Raw genomic sequence first — 15,216 nt, 5'->3', positions numbered from 1 at the left:
AAAAAAAAAAAAAAAAAAAAAAAAAAAAAAAAAAAAAAAAAAAAAAAAAAAGCAATTTAAGATAATAGAGAGGTTGCGGCCGACGTTTTCATCGCGAAAACGTGTACGTCGGACGTTTAGCGCCGCCTTCCTGTAAGCCTAGAAGTTTGACAATGGCGTTTGATACGTCGAGCATGATTCCACTGACGTTCCAAACGCCATTGTCAAACTTCTAGGCTTACAGGAAAGCGGCGCTAAACGTCCGACGTACACGTTTTCGCGATGAAAACGTCGGCCGCAACCTCTCTATTATCTTAAATTGCTTTTTTTTTTTTTTTTGTCTTTCTTCCCTGAAGACGCCACAAGAGTCTTTTAATCATATCCATCGTGGGTTTAGCCAAGCTCGTAATGGAGTGATAAGGACACTTCGAAAATTTTCTGGGAACACTCGCACGGATTCGATTGAGCGTTCCCCAGAGCGGTAGGCTGATGCTCGGTCATCTTGTCGTCTAATTATCGTATTGAAATGTATATGTTGCAATCTTTACTTGCATAACATTGGGCACGTTGCCTGGTTAAGTAGCTGTAATACAATTCAATTGATAAGCAAATCAATGGCATTTTGTCCGTTTCGTTTGAAATGGAATGCGTCATTAGTTTGCTTATCCAACTGTATTACCCGCTGTCAGCAGACCATTATCTACAGTTATATTGATTTAGTTTATTTGATTTTTGATTACGGCAAATCTGCCGGGGAATACCTTCCGGGAGGTATTTTAAGAGAACTGGCCCCCATTTAGATGTTACTAGAGTACTTTAGGTGTTACTAAAGTGAAGAAAACCTGGAAAACTCCGCGTGGCCAGTCCAATAATAGAATGGGCTCCTTTATCCATTATTATCATTTTATTTTTGTTTATTTATTATTTGAACAAATGAAATATGTAGAATTTTTCTTTATTAATAAACAAAAGTCTTAAAGTTTGTATTTTCTATTATCAAAAATAACATTAATTTTATAGAGACGGGAGCAAGGCCTTCTTAACATCATTTTAAGCCCCTGGACAAAACAGTGCAAGGAGCCTTGCATACACAACCGGCAGGTGATCAGAAAATTAGTTTTAAATTTGTCTGTGCATAAATTAGCGTGGGGATTCCGGGCAACTGCCTAGCGTGCCCACGCGTGAAGACGACACTGAACAGGAACCACTTATTTTTTTTTAACTTTGTCGGCCGGTTGGGCAGTAAGAGGGCCTCATTTGCAAACTCATTATGGATTTGGACAATGGGACGGCCGGGCAGTGAAAGACGGGCCCGACATATCCAAAGGAATCACCCCCGCCGAAAAATTCCTGGGGATTTTCGACCAAGTTCGGATTCGATCCCGGGTCCCCCAGAGAGGTAAGTTGCCACTTTGACAGCTCAGCCGATAAACAAATATATTAATTAAACTTAAATATTAATGTAACTGTTTAAATTAACAAATTATTATAAATGATTCAATTAACCATCTATTGAATTCCATTTAATTAAATGTTTAAAAAAAAAACACCTAAATTCGAAAAATACGATTTAAAAATATTTATATATCGAAGCGCCATCATTCGTCAAAGGCAAACTTTTAAATTTTAAAATTCGGTTCCGTTACGAACTATAATTTGAATTCACGACTCGAACGGAAAGATTTTAATTGTAAATTAAATATAAACATGAGTAACAAATTGGAAATCGAACCTTCTCATCTAACTTTTACGGGTGAGTGAGAATGAATAATGTTTAAAATATTAATAAATGAATAAAATAACCGCCAACGAGTTAATTTACTTTCCATTATGAATAATGGGGAAAATTGATTCGGAGTTCGAATGGCCTCTTGGAATGAATTAAATTCGATGAAAGAGGCACCACTGTAATGAAAAAATTTTAATTCGTAAAAATTAATTTCGATATTAGAACAATTTTTTAGAACTTTTAATTGAATTTCAATTTTACATTTGCTTGAAATTTAAAATGTTATCAGGCTTTAATACGTCATTTGCTAGAGCTGCTATAGAATTTGAACCATATACATTTTGAGCTGAATTCACATTTTGCTGTAGAGATCATGCTGCCATATTTAGTTCTTTCTAGTCTACAGCACTCATAGTTTCTACTTTGAGACTATAACTTGCTTTTACCCGATTTTACAATGCAAACAGAAATAAATACTTGAAAAATGTTTGAGTGTTAATTAATTGCAAATAGAACGTTTATCTTTAAAATTTTGAAGATAGTCAGCTTAATAATATTTGATATTGTTCATTTTAAAGCCACCAAATGCCTAAAGATGGCTCCAAAGCTCTTGGATTTTAAATTATTTAAAGGTTTAAGAATTATTGAAGGCGGATTTTCTTGCAATTTCAGTTTTTATTAGTCTTGAAAATGCATTTTCCCTTAAAAAAATATTATCACCTTCCCTTTTGATACTAGAAAAAAATTGTTTATTTTTCCAATTTTGGATTACCTTTTTTCTATAATTTATCTACTAAATTACCTTTTTTTCTATAATTATCTGTTTTATACTAGGATTTCTCTTAAAGAAAATAAACGTTTAATAACCTAATCGCTTTCTTAAATGATTTCAAAAATGACACTTTAAAGTTTTACGGAGAAGAATATCCATTATGAGATTCATTATATATATTACACAGTTGATTCTAAAAGATATACGATAACTTTCGTTTCCTTTGTTTGTCATTTTAAGATTTAAATTACGTCAAGGAATAAATAGTGACTTTCCTAATTATTGAATATTTTAATTCAGTTGCACGAAACCAGAATCAAGATGATCATTTTTTATTCACTTGGAAAGAAGACGAAATTAAATTAAAGAACAATGAATCTGAAACTGTTTGTTTTAAAATCAAGACAACAGCTCCAACAAAATATCAAGTTTCACCATCTTATGGAAACGTTGAATCTGGTGAAAAAGTTTCAATTAGAGGTAAGCATTTACAATTAGTTTTTCGGATATTTTGTTGTTTATATTTTAGTTTAAAGTACTTTTATATTCATTAATAAGCTATTCTAAAATAATTGTTTTCAGTTAAAGTCTTATCAAATACGTACAACCCGCTAGAATACATTAAACATAAATTCTTAGTACAGACCATGCCTGCTCCTCTAAGTGGAATTGATCATGAAAAAATGGTATTCTTTCTATATATTTTTTCCTCAATTTTAATTATTTTACGTGAATAAATTTAATAAACATTTCATTTTATATATACAGTGGAGTGAAGCGGATCCAACCATCATACGTGAAAAAAAGTTGCTATGTGTCTTTCGTGAAGTAATCAACTCGGTAAGTGATTTGAATGAATTAATCTAAACTTCTTATATTTTCTAATTAACTTATCGTATACGTTTTTAGAGTTCATCAACCGTTACTCCGGAAGAAAGTTCAGATGTGCTGTCGGTTTATACGTGTAATACTACAGTTAGTTTCTTTTTAAAACTATTTTTTAATATTAAAATATTGAAATATAATTCATGACTTATTTTTTACTTTTAGGAAGCCGATGTAAATTACTTTAAAAATTTAAGAGTTGAGATGACAAAGCTGACAGACGGAATGAAAGATTTACAAATGACAAATGAGGAATTGAAGGTGATGTAGTTGATCTGACGTCACGGCCAAATTTAGGCTTATTATCGTAAGCTGTAGTACATAAGAGGCCCTTTCCTTCCATACAAATAATAGTAAATTTAAAATATTAGGACCATATCCAGGTTGAATGAGATCATGTCAGCTTACATACAAATCCTACTCTATCCGACTTTTTTTTTTTTAGTGGTTTTACAATTTTCTGAATGAGATATTTCGGCTGTGGCTTTCTACGAGCCGTTAAGATACTTTAAAAACGAAATATACTCGATTCATTTATTAACTGAAACAGATAAAAATATAGACAAATAGAACCTTCTATCAATACTTCAATTCTGTTCCGAACTCTCAGCATATAGTGGGTAGCTCTGGTCGTTTCCATCCCTTATTTATATTGTTTGTCCGAGCCATAATTTGTTGGAAAAATAACATTTTAGATTTATGATTTTTCCAACTAACGATATTGAATTATGTTATATTGTACATAGTTATAAGCTTGTTTAAGTAATAAAATTATATATTTTGATATAGAATGAAGTTTTATTTTTAAAAGCCCGAAGGATTTTTGGCGATAGAGATGAAAATTCAGTAAGTACTTAAATTTATATCATTTGTAGTCATGCTTATAAGAAAATCTTTCGTTGCTTTTTACGGATTCAGTTAGTAAAATTTAAACAAAAGTTTAACTCATAAATTCTTATTTGCAGATATATGCAATTGAATGTCCACACGTGAATAAAGGCAGTTTGCAAGAGTTTGGAGATATAACATCCGATACAGAAAATACTACTATGGAAGATTCAATAGAACAGGAAAGCCAGTTAACCTATTATTTACGTTGTGCAGTGGGCATTTCTTCTTTATGTGTATTGAACTTTCTACTCGGAATTATGTTTGAAAGATTCACTAATATTCTTTAAAATGTTTATGCCCGAATATTTAATTAGAAAAAATGTTATTCTAATTAGAAATGTGTTTATGTACTGTACATAATATACTGAATATATTCGCCTCGTTAACATTCTCTTGATTTTCATAGTTATATTTTTAATATAATATAACCTTGAATAGTTTTTCATTTGTTTAGAATGATAATTAATTAAAAATGCTACAATTATGAAAGAATTCATTTTAATCCTTTTTCATCTGAAAATTGGATATACCAAACCAAGAAGACGAAGGTTAAATATACAACTAAACTAAACTATATGTGATTTGCAATTTTGTACTCTTCGTAATTATATTTCGAGTAATGCAAATTGAATTTTTTCGTTTATATAATACTAAATTGTAAAGGAATATATACTGCAATAAATGGAAGAGTTAGCGAAGTTGGAGTCGAATGCTTTTTGTACAGCTTCATTACTCGAAAGCAATAATAATCTGGTATTAGCAATTGTAATATAAATTCGAGATTTTTCAGCCAAAGATATATTTCAATTAAGTTTGCGTAAAATTGAAAATATTTCTTATTTTTCTTATTCTTCTGATCAACACATTCGTACGAATCCACTAAACCTATTCCAAATACTTTTACAGAAGAGGAAATACAGTCAAATAAATACAATGAACAACACATTACTGTATTTTCTTGGTTGTATTTGCACAATCAATAAAATCTGCATGTTTCAAGTTATTCAGAATATCATTGCGATAATTATAATTGAATTATATAAATATCTCTTGAAAATATTCAAATTTCTGATTTTTTCTGTGACTTCTTTATCCTGAAAATATGAATCTAGTACTAAAAACACTGTATTTTACTGTATATTTAAAACGCGTTTATTCTTCAATTAAACAGATTTTCCTTAAATAATTAATGAGTATTACTTTAGAATTAAGAAATGAATACAGTATTAGCGTTTGGCATACATTCATTAAAACTACATAAGTATAATGATAGTAGGACACAATTATATGATGAAAATAGGATACTGGTAATCTATATTTTACGAGTCCTGATATAACATTTGAAGAAATTTCTTCGCTGAAAGGCATCTGTCGGGGCGAAAATATAGTAATGACTGCTACATGATTAGGTGTCATTGAACTACAATTCGAAAAAATTGTAGACATATAAATTACCACTGTTGTCTGTTCAACTGCCTGTCCTTCCTTAAGAAAGCACGGTGTTTTCCAGGAAAGCGAGGTGAGTTTCGGCGAATTTGCTCAATAATTTAAAAGGCCCGTCTACGGAATGATGAAATTCACGCAAAGATCCGCGAAACTTTTAAAAAATGTAGATTGTGCTTGCCAGGGATCGAACCTGGGACCTTCCGCGTGTTAGGCGGGTGTGATGACCGCTACACCACAAGCACTTACTCCAGGTTAATCAAACATGATCAATAACGTTCCTCTAGATTACGTCCCCCGTTTCGACCCGAAAGCATTTCGCCCCGTCCGATTTACCGGTCGCGTCGTTAAGTCGCAGTTCTCGACCCGACACACGCCAAACTTTCAAGCGCATCGCGTTTCAAAATTAAATTTAAACTTAATAATCATCCTTACGAATAGAGACGAAGCCGAAATTACATTTCTTTGACAATTGCGTCTGGTGCACGAAACTCCGAGCTTTCGTATTGAAAATACTCGTAATAACAAAAAGTTCATTGCCGTTTTGTTCACGATTAAAGGATTTTTTCTCCGGTAATAATAAATTCGATTTTTTCTTTAACTTCTTGCAAAACGTTCACACCACTTTTATTATCCAAATTGCCCAAATCAACATATACACTGTATAGAATGCAAAATGAATGTAGAACTTTGTTTTAACCACGTGACTTTGGCCCAGTGTTATGTATGTAAATCTCCAGGGGATAATCCACACCGAATTGCCCCTTGACCTAGTTAGGCGACCCCGCACCTCTACCCTTTGTCGTGCTCCTTTGTCTCCGGTCAGACGTGAGTTAGCACATTTCAAACAAATGTAGCACTTAATTACGAGGTCTGTTCAAAAAGTATCGGACTTTTATTTTTTCCGCATAAACCAATGATGCGCGGGAGGCCTCTTTCGGTGGAGTTGTGGAGGGGACAGTCATGCACAGTCCTGAATTTTTTCCCGCCTGCAGGAAGCGTCAGTCGCTGGCAGTCGGCCTATGAGTGAGTACATGTAGTGAGCGCTCGTCGGATTCCACTAAGTTGAAAATGACTGAACAACGTGAGAGCAAAATTGCATCAAATTTTGCCAAAAACCTTGGCGATACCCAAGTGTAGACCATTCGCAAGATTTAGCAGGCTTTCGGGGACGATCCTCGAGGCCAAAAAAGTGCGGCAGGTTCGCAGCAATATCAAGGTCATGTTGACAATTTTTTCGACTCTCGTGGGGTGGTGTATCGTGAGTGAAAAAGGCCAAACCATCGTAAAGGAGTACTACCAGGAGGTCCTTCGTCGTCTTTGTGATGCTGCTCGTATATACGTTAACAAGTAATCGTTTATTTTACGGACACAACAGCCAGGAATCCTCGATGTGTGTTCCGCGAAATCTTCGGGAACTGGGAGGTTTCTTTCTTCGTTCGGGTAGTCGCAAGTGAAACGCAAACTTATTTTTTTTTACAGAGTGAGCCTGCGGATGAGGCATCACTGTGTTTGCAGATTGTGCAACAGAAATAAGTCATTGAACAAATGTTCTCTTTGCTATAAATTCGACAATTGCGAATTTAGTCGAACAAATTATTCCAATTCCATGCCAGGCACTTCGCCCACTAGCGTGGAAAATTCCAAAATTTGCAATTTTTGACATTGATTTCGTGACGACTGTTCGATTGTCGGTGCTCTGTTTTTTGCTTTCTATTTCCGAATGCCTGTCTTGACCTATGCCGAAAGCGAAACGCATAGAACACACGGACGCTACGTGAAAAATTAACTACGAGTTGGCTTATTTCGGGATCGTTTTACGTTCACAAACGAGAATGTTGGTAATTATTAACGTAGTTGAAAAACCATCGTCCCCAGTGGCGCAATTGGTTAGCGCACGGTACTTATAAGCAGTACTTGTGAGTTATGCCGGGGTTGTGAGTTCGAGCCTCACCTGGGGAATGTGATAAGTTTTTTTTAAATTCCCCTTCTCTATCGGCCGATTAGTTGGACTGTGCGCCCGGCTTTGGCGTATACATTTGTGCTGTTCAGGCTTCATCATAGCGAGCAATCGTCGATTCGGTGTCCGGCGCAATTCTTACCAATTCGAGTGACTTTAACTGTATACGAACTTCCGCTTTGGACCGGAAGTCATGTTATTTCAATCAAAAAGTTTTCTCCTGAACGGGAGTTAGATAGATGACCGGCATGACATCATTAACAGGAAAAGTATGATGTACTATACAAGGGCAAGACACTACTAAACTTAAGTCATTGTGACGATGTCACAATACTGGTAAATAATTGCTCGTATTAAATTTAGAATTTTATACAGTATTTTAAAGATTTTTATTCAGAAAATCCTATACATGCGTTTAGAAATTAATTGCATGTTTTTTGTGTACTTTTTAATATTTTTTTTAAATGCTTTAATTTTTGGATATAAAGTGTTTTTTTTTTTTTAGACAGCCGGATGGCCGAGCGGTCAAGATGGCAGACCACCCGGGATCGAATCCAGACGGGTCAAGGAATCCCCAGGAATTTTTCGGGGGGTTATCCGTTCAGATATGTCGGGCCTCTTCCTTCACCATTCAGTCGCCCCATTGTAGGCCTGGCCGAACCTATAATGGGCCTGCTATAAGAGGCTCTCTTAGTGCCCACAATGCGGAAAGAGTATAAAAAAAAATGTTTTTTTTTTTTTTTGTAAAGTAGATCAATAAAGTTTATATGTAAGTCGTATTTGTAGGACGCAAGTCAACCCTAAATAAAACCGTATTGCAAAGAGCAAATCTAAGATTTTTTCATGGATCTAATGTGATAGGCTAATGAGTAAGACCAGGGATGGCCAACACGTAGACGGTCAACCGGTCGACCGCAAAGGTTTTGAAAGTAGCCCGTGTAGCTAAAGTTGAACAATTTGCTTTAACTTAAATTAATGTTTAAAAATCTTAATTCGATAATTTATTCTTACAAGCTCCGCGGGAAGAAGGTCTGCATCTGCTCTGACAGCCAGGCCGCTCTCTGGAGCATAAGCAAGAAAACCCAGCGTAACCATCTCCACCAACTCATCATAGACGAACTGAAGATCGTGGACCCGCGCCCATCAAGGTGTAATAGGAAATGAGGAAGCAGATGTGCTGGCTAAGGAGACAGCCACTTCTCCTGTTACACCAAGCTTTGATGACATCCCAACGGTGGCTGTCAAGAATCTCATGAGAGAAACGCTCATCCACATGTGGCAGAGGGAATGGGAAGAGGCGGACACTGGTAGGACTACCTTTAAATTCCTGCCTAACATTCCCAACCGTCTCTCTCTCAACCACATAAATGGCAACTATTTCACCAGCCAACTCCTCACTGGCCATGGGAACTTTCGCCAATATCTCAACAGATTCCACCACAGCGATACCCCCTTCTGTCAGTGTGACAGTGGCGATATAGAGGATCCCCTGCACTTCATCTTTGATTGCAACCTCTATGACACACAGAGGGATCAACTCATTCACAAAGCCCTCACTGAAGGATTCAACTGGCCCTGCACGCCCGATCTCCTCATCAACAACAGTGCCACCTACAATGGATTTACCGATTTTATCCGGGAAACCGGCGCTTTAAATCCAAACTTCACCAACCGGAATCAGACAAGGGACTCTTCACACGACAGTTGACCTCTACACCAGGGGCCGCGTTATAACCGGCAAAACATGTACCCTTTTGTAACTATCACCATTTTCAACTCCGGTATTTATATTTATTCTATAACCACAAAGCTTTTCTTTCATATGTAACGCGCCATAATTACGTGTACACTCTTTCTTTTTGCATACCGCACATGTATCCACCTATTTATATTACTGCGTTGTTCGCGCTGACGATTTCTCTCATCTTCACCATCCTTCCTATCACACTTCTACCCCCCTTATCCATTACCCCTTCTCCCTTTTTCTTTTCACCCAGGCGATACCCCTGAGTAGTCCTGGTCTTCCGCCCCTTTCATTAAAAATAAAATAAAAAATAAAAAAAAAATTATTCTTACAACAATACGTGCACTGTCTGTGCAACGTATCCATACTGTTTGTATTTATCCCGATGAACAATGCAAATGAATGTTAACGCATGAGCATATAAAAATCCTAAAATTGTTTGCCCATATTCATAGTCGCCCGAGACTATACTTTATCAAAAAAGTAGCCCCTAAAGGATAAAAGTTTGGCCACACCTGAGTAAGACTCATGTCAGACGAGCGTGAAAACGCTATTTTTTCTATTCGCGACCCGAAAATTCACGGACAGAAAGGCAGTGGTCAGACGAATGCCATTTTTCACGGAGCGTGTTGGTAATCAGTTTGATTTCAGACGCATATATGTCAACACGGATCTTATATAGATTGCGATGCGCTGTTTGATTTTTATTACGTACAGAAATATTTAAAAACTAACAAAAACAAAAACAAAACATAGGCAATATCGGGTAGGTTCTTTTGATCGTAACCGTTTTTCCTTTTTCATATTTGTTTTTATAAAGTTTAAATGAAGTTTCTTTCAATTCTGGCCACTCATTAATTTGTACAATCGCTTTAATAATAATCATGTTTTTAGAATACGCATGTACTGTACACCGTTAGCTCTTCGATGTCCAGATGGCCGAGCGGTCAAGGTGGCAGCCTACCGCTATGGGAGACCCGGGATCGAATCCGGACTAGGTCGAAAATCCCCGGGAATTTTTCAGGGAATCGGCCCTCCGGATATGTTGAGTTCCATCTTTTACCATCCGGCCGCTTCATTGTGATCGAATCCATAATGGCTTGCAAAAAGAGGACCTCTTAGTGGCCACAGGGCGGAAAGAGTTAAAAAAAAATCCCTTCGACAGGAACGATGCCGACCCGTTATTCCCTCGAAAAAAATGTTAACACGTCCGTCGTTTTTTACGCTCGTCTGACATTAGCCTAAAAGGCCATCTTTATCCCATAAAGCGGAAGTCAAAAAAATTGTTCCATTTTTGTCTTATAAAAATAATAAATGAGAGATAATTTTATTGCCTAATTTCTTATATATGTAAATTTTTTGATTCATTTATCATATATATTTAATTATTGCGTATTTAATAAAAATATAATTATGAGTAATAATGTATATTGATTATATATTTTTATGCAGGCATAGTAATTTTAATTTAAAAAAATAATGCATTCCAATTTTTTTTCTTTTGCTTATTTTATTATTTTAGATTTACTCAATCTTATTTTCTCATCATTATCGTAAACTAAAATTTTAAAAAAATGAAAATTTATCGATTATAGTACTTTTATTTTTAATAGCCAGAGGGCGCTTATCAACTGAAAGGAATGTTAGTCTTCGTGTGGTGGATTTCAACGTGGTTTTAATGTTGTTTAAGATTCCAGAATATTGTTCTTAATTATCGAAACTTTATATCTAAAATCATTGTTTTATTTCAAAATGTTTTTTTAATATAGCAAATTGCATTATTTTTCTCTGTACACTCGTAAATTGAAATTATTTACATGAAATGTACATTTATAAACTCAAAACATTAAATTACATCAACCTTAATTTCGATTTTCATTTATAAATGATTCTACCGATTCATTTTGTCGATATTATAATGACTATCAAAACTTAAACGCTAGTCATTTGCTAATTATCGAAAATTCTCTCATTTTTAATCGAATTGGTCGTTTAATTTAAATTGCAAATAACTGTAAATGAAAGAATATTTTGTTTTAATATATCTATAAAAATATACGTTAATATTACTTAAATTAATTTAACATTTTTACCTCAATTTAAACAATTTCAGACAAAATATAACTTAAATGTCCTTGAATTGTTAGACTCATCCCAATGTTTTGTGAATTTACACGTGTGTTAAAGGAATTCTTTCTCCATATAGGTCAGTTATTTGGAGATGTATTTATATATATATACAGTACACTATTCTTACCCTTCGTACTCATTACTGATCGGAATTACACGTTTAAAAATAATATAAGGAATATACAATAGCGTAAATTTAATAAATATATACGGAAATATAATTTAAAATATAATTATATTCATTATATATTTCGTGTATCATATTAGTTAAGTCATTTAATTTTATAGTTTCATCTTCAGTCGTCTTATCGCTTATTCACAGCGTATGTTCTGATAAAAACACGTGTTTAATTATCAAGCATACGAAGCAATCCATAAACGGAACCGGAAACACAGTTGATCACGTGTTATCCGGAAAATTCGGGAAACTTCTAGAAGCTTCTCAACTTAGCTTTATCACCGTTGTATTATACAACTTCCTTTAATGTAGTGCACGGCGAATGCTGCCGTAACTTTACTAATTCGAGAAAATTTATTTAATTTTAATAAAATTATTATTTATAAATACGTTAAAGTAAAAAATTATTTTTAAGTTTGTCAAAGGATTTGCAAATTCGCTACGATCAGCGACAAGAACTATTTTCGCGTAGTGATACCCGCCGTTAATAAAAAGCAAAACCGGCGTTGCAGTATTCAAATCAGTGGAGTAACTCGCTGAATTAAATCGTGTCTACAAAGGTAAGTTTTCCATAAAGAATACTCTGGAATCTTCAATTACTTTGTGAAGTAATGGTAATAACGAGTTTGTGTGTGGTTTTCAGATGCCTGCCGAAGTTAATATGATGGAAGAAGACGTTGAAACCTTCGCTTTTCAGGCGGAGATCGCTCAGTTGATGAGTTTAATCATTAACACTTTCTATTCGAACAAAGAAATCTTCCTTCGAGAATTGATCTCAAATGCTTCTGATGTACGTAAGCCTACATACATTTATTAATATTTAAGTGAATATATATATATTTTTATCTAAATGGCATTTCGTTTCTATTTACAGGCGTTGGATAAGATCAGATATGAAAGTCTTACAGATCCTTCACGTTTGGAAAGTGGAAAAGATCTTTACATCAAAATTGTTCCAAATAAAGACGAACGTAGCCTTACTATTATTGATACTGGTATTGGAATGACAAAAGCAGATTTGATCAACAATCTGGGTACAATTGCCAAATCTGGCACTAAAGCTTTCATGGAAGCATTACAAGTAAGAACTAATAATAATTTGGAAATCACTTTTGAAGAAGTCTTTATTTGCATGTTCTTGGATTTTAATTCTTGTTTTTTCTTTTTCATAGGCTGGTGCTGATATATCTATGATCGGTCAGTTTGGTGTTGGTTTTTATTCTGCCTACCTTGTTGCTGATAAAGTAACTGTAACCACACGCCATAATGATGATGAACAGTATACATGGGAATCTTCTGCTGGTGGATCATTCACTGTTAGATCAGATCATGGTGAGTGGTATTTTGTGAATTCCTTTGCTTTACTTTGTTCCCAAGACTTCAGTGCTAAAATGGATGTTCAATGTTCCGTACAGGTGAACCACTTGGTCGTGGAACAAAGATTGTTTTGCATCTGAAAGAAGATCAGACTGAGTATTTGGAAGAGAAGAGAATTAAAGAAGTGGTTAAGAAACACAGCCAGTTCATTGGTTATCCAATTAAGTTACTTGTCCAAAAAGAGAGAGAGAAAGAAGTATCAGATGATGAAGAGGAAAAAGCTGAAACTGAAGAACCTGAAGAAGAGAAGGAAGAGCCAAAGATTGAAGATGTAGGAGAAGATGAGGCAGAGGATAAAGACAAAGATAAGAAGAAAAAAAAGAAAATTAAGGTTTGTAAAAACTTAACTAGCTTTTTAAACATTTCCACATAAAATGCCAATTTATTTACAGCTTGGCTTTAACAAACTTTCCTCCTTTTAGGAAAAATATACTGAGGATGAAGAATTGAATAAAACTAAACCAATATGGATGAGAAACCCAGATGACATTAGCAAGGAGGAGTATGGTGAATTCTACAAAAGTCTGACTAATGATTGGGAGGACCACTTAGCTGTTAAACACTTTTCTGTAGAAGGACAATTAGAATTCAGAGCATTGTTGTTTGTGCCAAAGAGAGCTCCATTTGATCTGTTCGAAAACAGAAAGCAAAAGAATAACATTAAATTATATGTTAGGAGAGTCTTCATTATGGACAATTGTGAAGATCTAATGCCAGAGTATTTGAATTTTATGAAAGGAGTAGTTGATTCAGAAGATCTGCCACTGAACATTTCCAGAGAAATGTTACAACAGAACAAAATCTTGAAGGTTATCAGAAAGAATCTTGTGAAGAAGTGTCTAGAAGTTTTTGATGAAATTGCAGAAGACAAAGAAATGTACAAGAAATTTTATGAACAGTTCAGCAAAAATTTGAAGGTATGTTACAATAAGTTACTTTATTTTGTTTTTTAATTACATAAATTGTTTTTCTAAAATTTCTTTTCTTTTTCAGCTTGGAATTCATGAAGATTCCCAAAACAGGAAGAAACTGGCTGAATACTTAAGATACTATACCTCTGCTTCTGGTGATGAGATGTGTTCCCTAAAAGACTATGTATCACGAATGAAAGAGAATCAAAAACACATATACTTCATTACAGGAGAATCTAAAGAACATGTAGCTAATTCTGCATTTGTAGAAAGGGTTAGGAAACGTGGTTTTGAAGTTGTATATATGATTGAACCTATTGATGAATACTGTGTCCAACAACTAAAAGAATATGATGGAAAACAACTTACCTCAGTAACCAAAGAAGGATTAGAATTACCAGAGGATGAAGAAGAAAAAAAGAAAAGGGAGGAAGATAAAGCCAAATATGAGAATTTATGCAAAGTCATAAAGGATATTCTAGATAAGAAAGTTGAAAAGGTAAATTTTGTTTTTCCTCAGTTTTTTTAAGAATTCTAAATATACTGTTTTTACTTAACTTCTTTTTTCCATTTTAGGTTGTTGTTTCAAACAGGCTAGTCACATCTCCATGCTGCATTGTTACAAGTCAGTTTGGTTGGACTGCAAATATGGAGAGGATTATGAAGGCTCAGGCTCTACGTGACACCAGCACTATGGGTTACATGTCAGCTAAGAAGCACCTAGAAATAAACCCCGATCATCCAATTGTTGATACTTTAAGACAAAAGGCCGATGCTGATAAAAATGACAAATCTGTTAAGGTAACTTTTATTTCTATTAATGATTTTTCCTATCCTCACTTTAAAGATTGCATCATACTAAAACAAATTATTTTTTTTAAGGATCTGGTTATGCTACTTTTCGAAACTTCAATGTTGTGTTCAGGTTTCACACTCGAAGATCCCCAAACTCACGCATCACGCATCTTCCGTATGATTAAATTAGGATTGGGAATAGACGATGAAGAGATCGGCGGTGCAGGTGACGCAGCAGTAGAAGAAATGCCTCCATTAGAAGGTGACGAAGAAGATGCATCTCGAATGGAAGAAGTTGATTAAACTAATGTTCATGTTTATAAACTCATTTGCTCATTCCATTTACTGTAGTATATTTATTATTTGTTGTATTTAATTCGTGTTCGTTTTTTACAAATAAAAAATTTAAAATAAAATATTTG

At 34.5% G+C, this 15,216-nt stretch overlaps 3 protein-coding genes and 2 non-coding genes across 5 annotated transcripts in view; 3 read left to right on the top strand and 2 right to left on the bottom strand.

The window, feature by feature from the left end:
• The window catches only part of LOC111625300 (UPF0568 protein C14orf166 homolog), a 19,371-nt gene extending 18,534 nt beyond the window's left edge, over window positions 1-837 (bottom strand). The window contains exon 1 of the mRNA XM_023368426.1: window positions 822-837. The gene's annotated coding sequence lies outside the window, so the exon portion shown is untranslated. The remainder of the gene's footprint in view (window positions 1-821) is intronic.
• A 747-nt stretch (window positions 838-1,584) lies between these two features.
• LOC111625035 (vesicle-associated membrane protein-associated protein B-like) lies at window positions 1,585-5,113 on the top strand. The gene is made up of 8 exons (XM_023368048.1): window positions 1,585-1,732; window positions 2,781-2,960; window positions 3,063-3,166; window positions 3,249-3,320; window positions 3,390-3,455; window positions 3,531-3,626; window positions 4,155-4,211; window positions 4,331-5,113. The coding sequence occupies exons 1-8, from the start codon at window positions 1,687-1,689 to the stop codon at window positions 4,541-4,543; spliced, it is 834 nt and encodes a 277-aa protein (XP_023223816.1). The 5' UTR covers window positions 1,585-1,686; the 3' UTR covers window positions 4,544-5,113.
• A 758-nt stretch (window positions 5,114-5,871) lies between these two features.
• Trnav-aac lies at window positions 5,872-5,944 on the bottom strand. The gene has a single exon. It is a non-coding gene; the product is annotated as a tRNA-Val (tRNA).
• Window positions 5,945-7,570: 1,626 nt separating this feature from the next.
• Window positions 7,571-7,661, top strand: Trnai-uau. Its single transcript is given in 2 exon segments — window positions 7,571-7,608; window positions 7,626-7,661. It is a non-coding gene; the product is annotated as a tRNA-Ile (tRNA).
• Window positions 7,662-12,113: 4,452 nt separating this feature from the next.
• On the top strand, window positions 12,114-15,212 carry LOC111625294 (heat shock protein 83-like). The gene is made up of 9 exons (XM_023368414.1): window positions 12,114-12,271; window positions 12,355-12,501; window positions 12,586-12,792; window positions 12,884-13,043; window positions 13,127-13,419; window positions 13,511-14,005; window positions 14,082-14,498; window positions 14,576-14,800; window positions 14,882-15,212. The coding sequence occupies exons 2-9, from the start codon at window positions 12,355-12,357 to the stop codon at window positions 15,095-15,097; spliced, it is 2,160 nt and encodes a 719-aa protein (XP_023224182.1). The 5' UTR covers window positions 12,114-12,271; the 3' UTR covers window positions 15,098-15,212.
• The last annotated feature ends 4 nt before the right edge of the window (window positions 15,213-15,216 follow it).

This window comes from Centruroides sculpturatus, unplaced genomic scaffold (genome assembly GCF_000671375.1).
Source record: "Centruroides sculpturatus isolate CEXI.00-Female unplaced genomic scaffold, Cexi_2.0 scaffold77, whole genome shotgun sequence".
Lineage (NCBI taxonomy): Eukaryota > Metazoa > Arthropoda > Arachnida > Scorpiones > Buthidae > Centruroides > Centruroides sculpturatus.
Note: the sequence above shows the minus strand (reverse complement) of the source record. Positions and strands in the feature narration are given on the sequence as shown.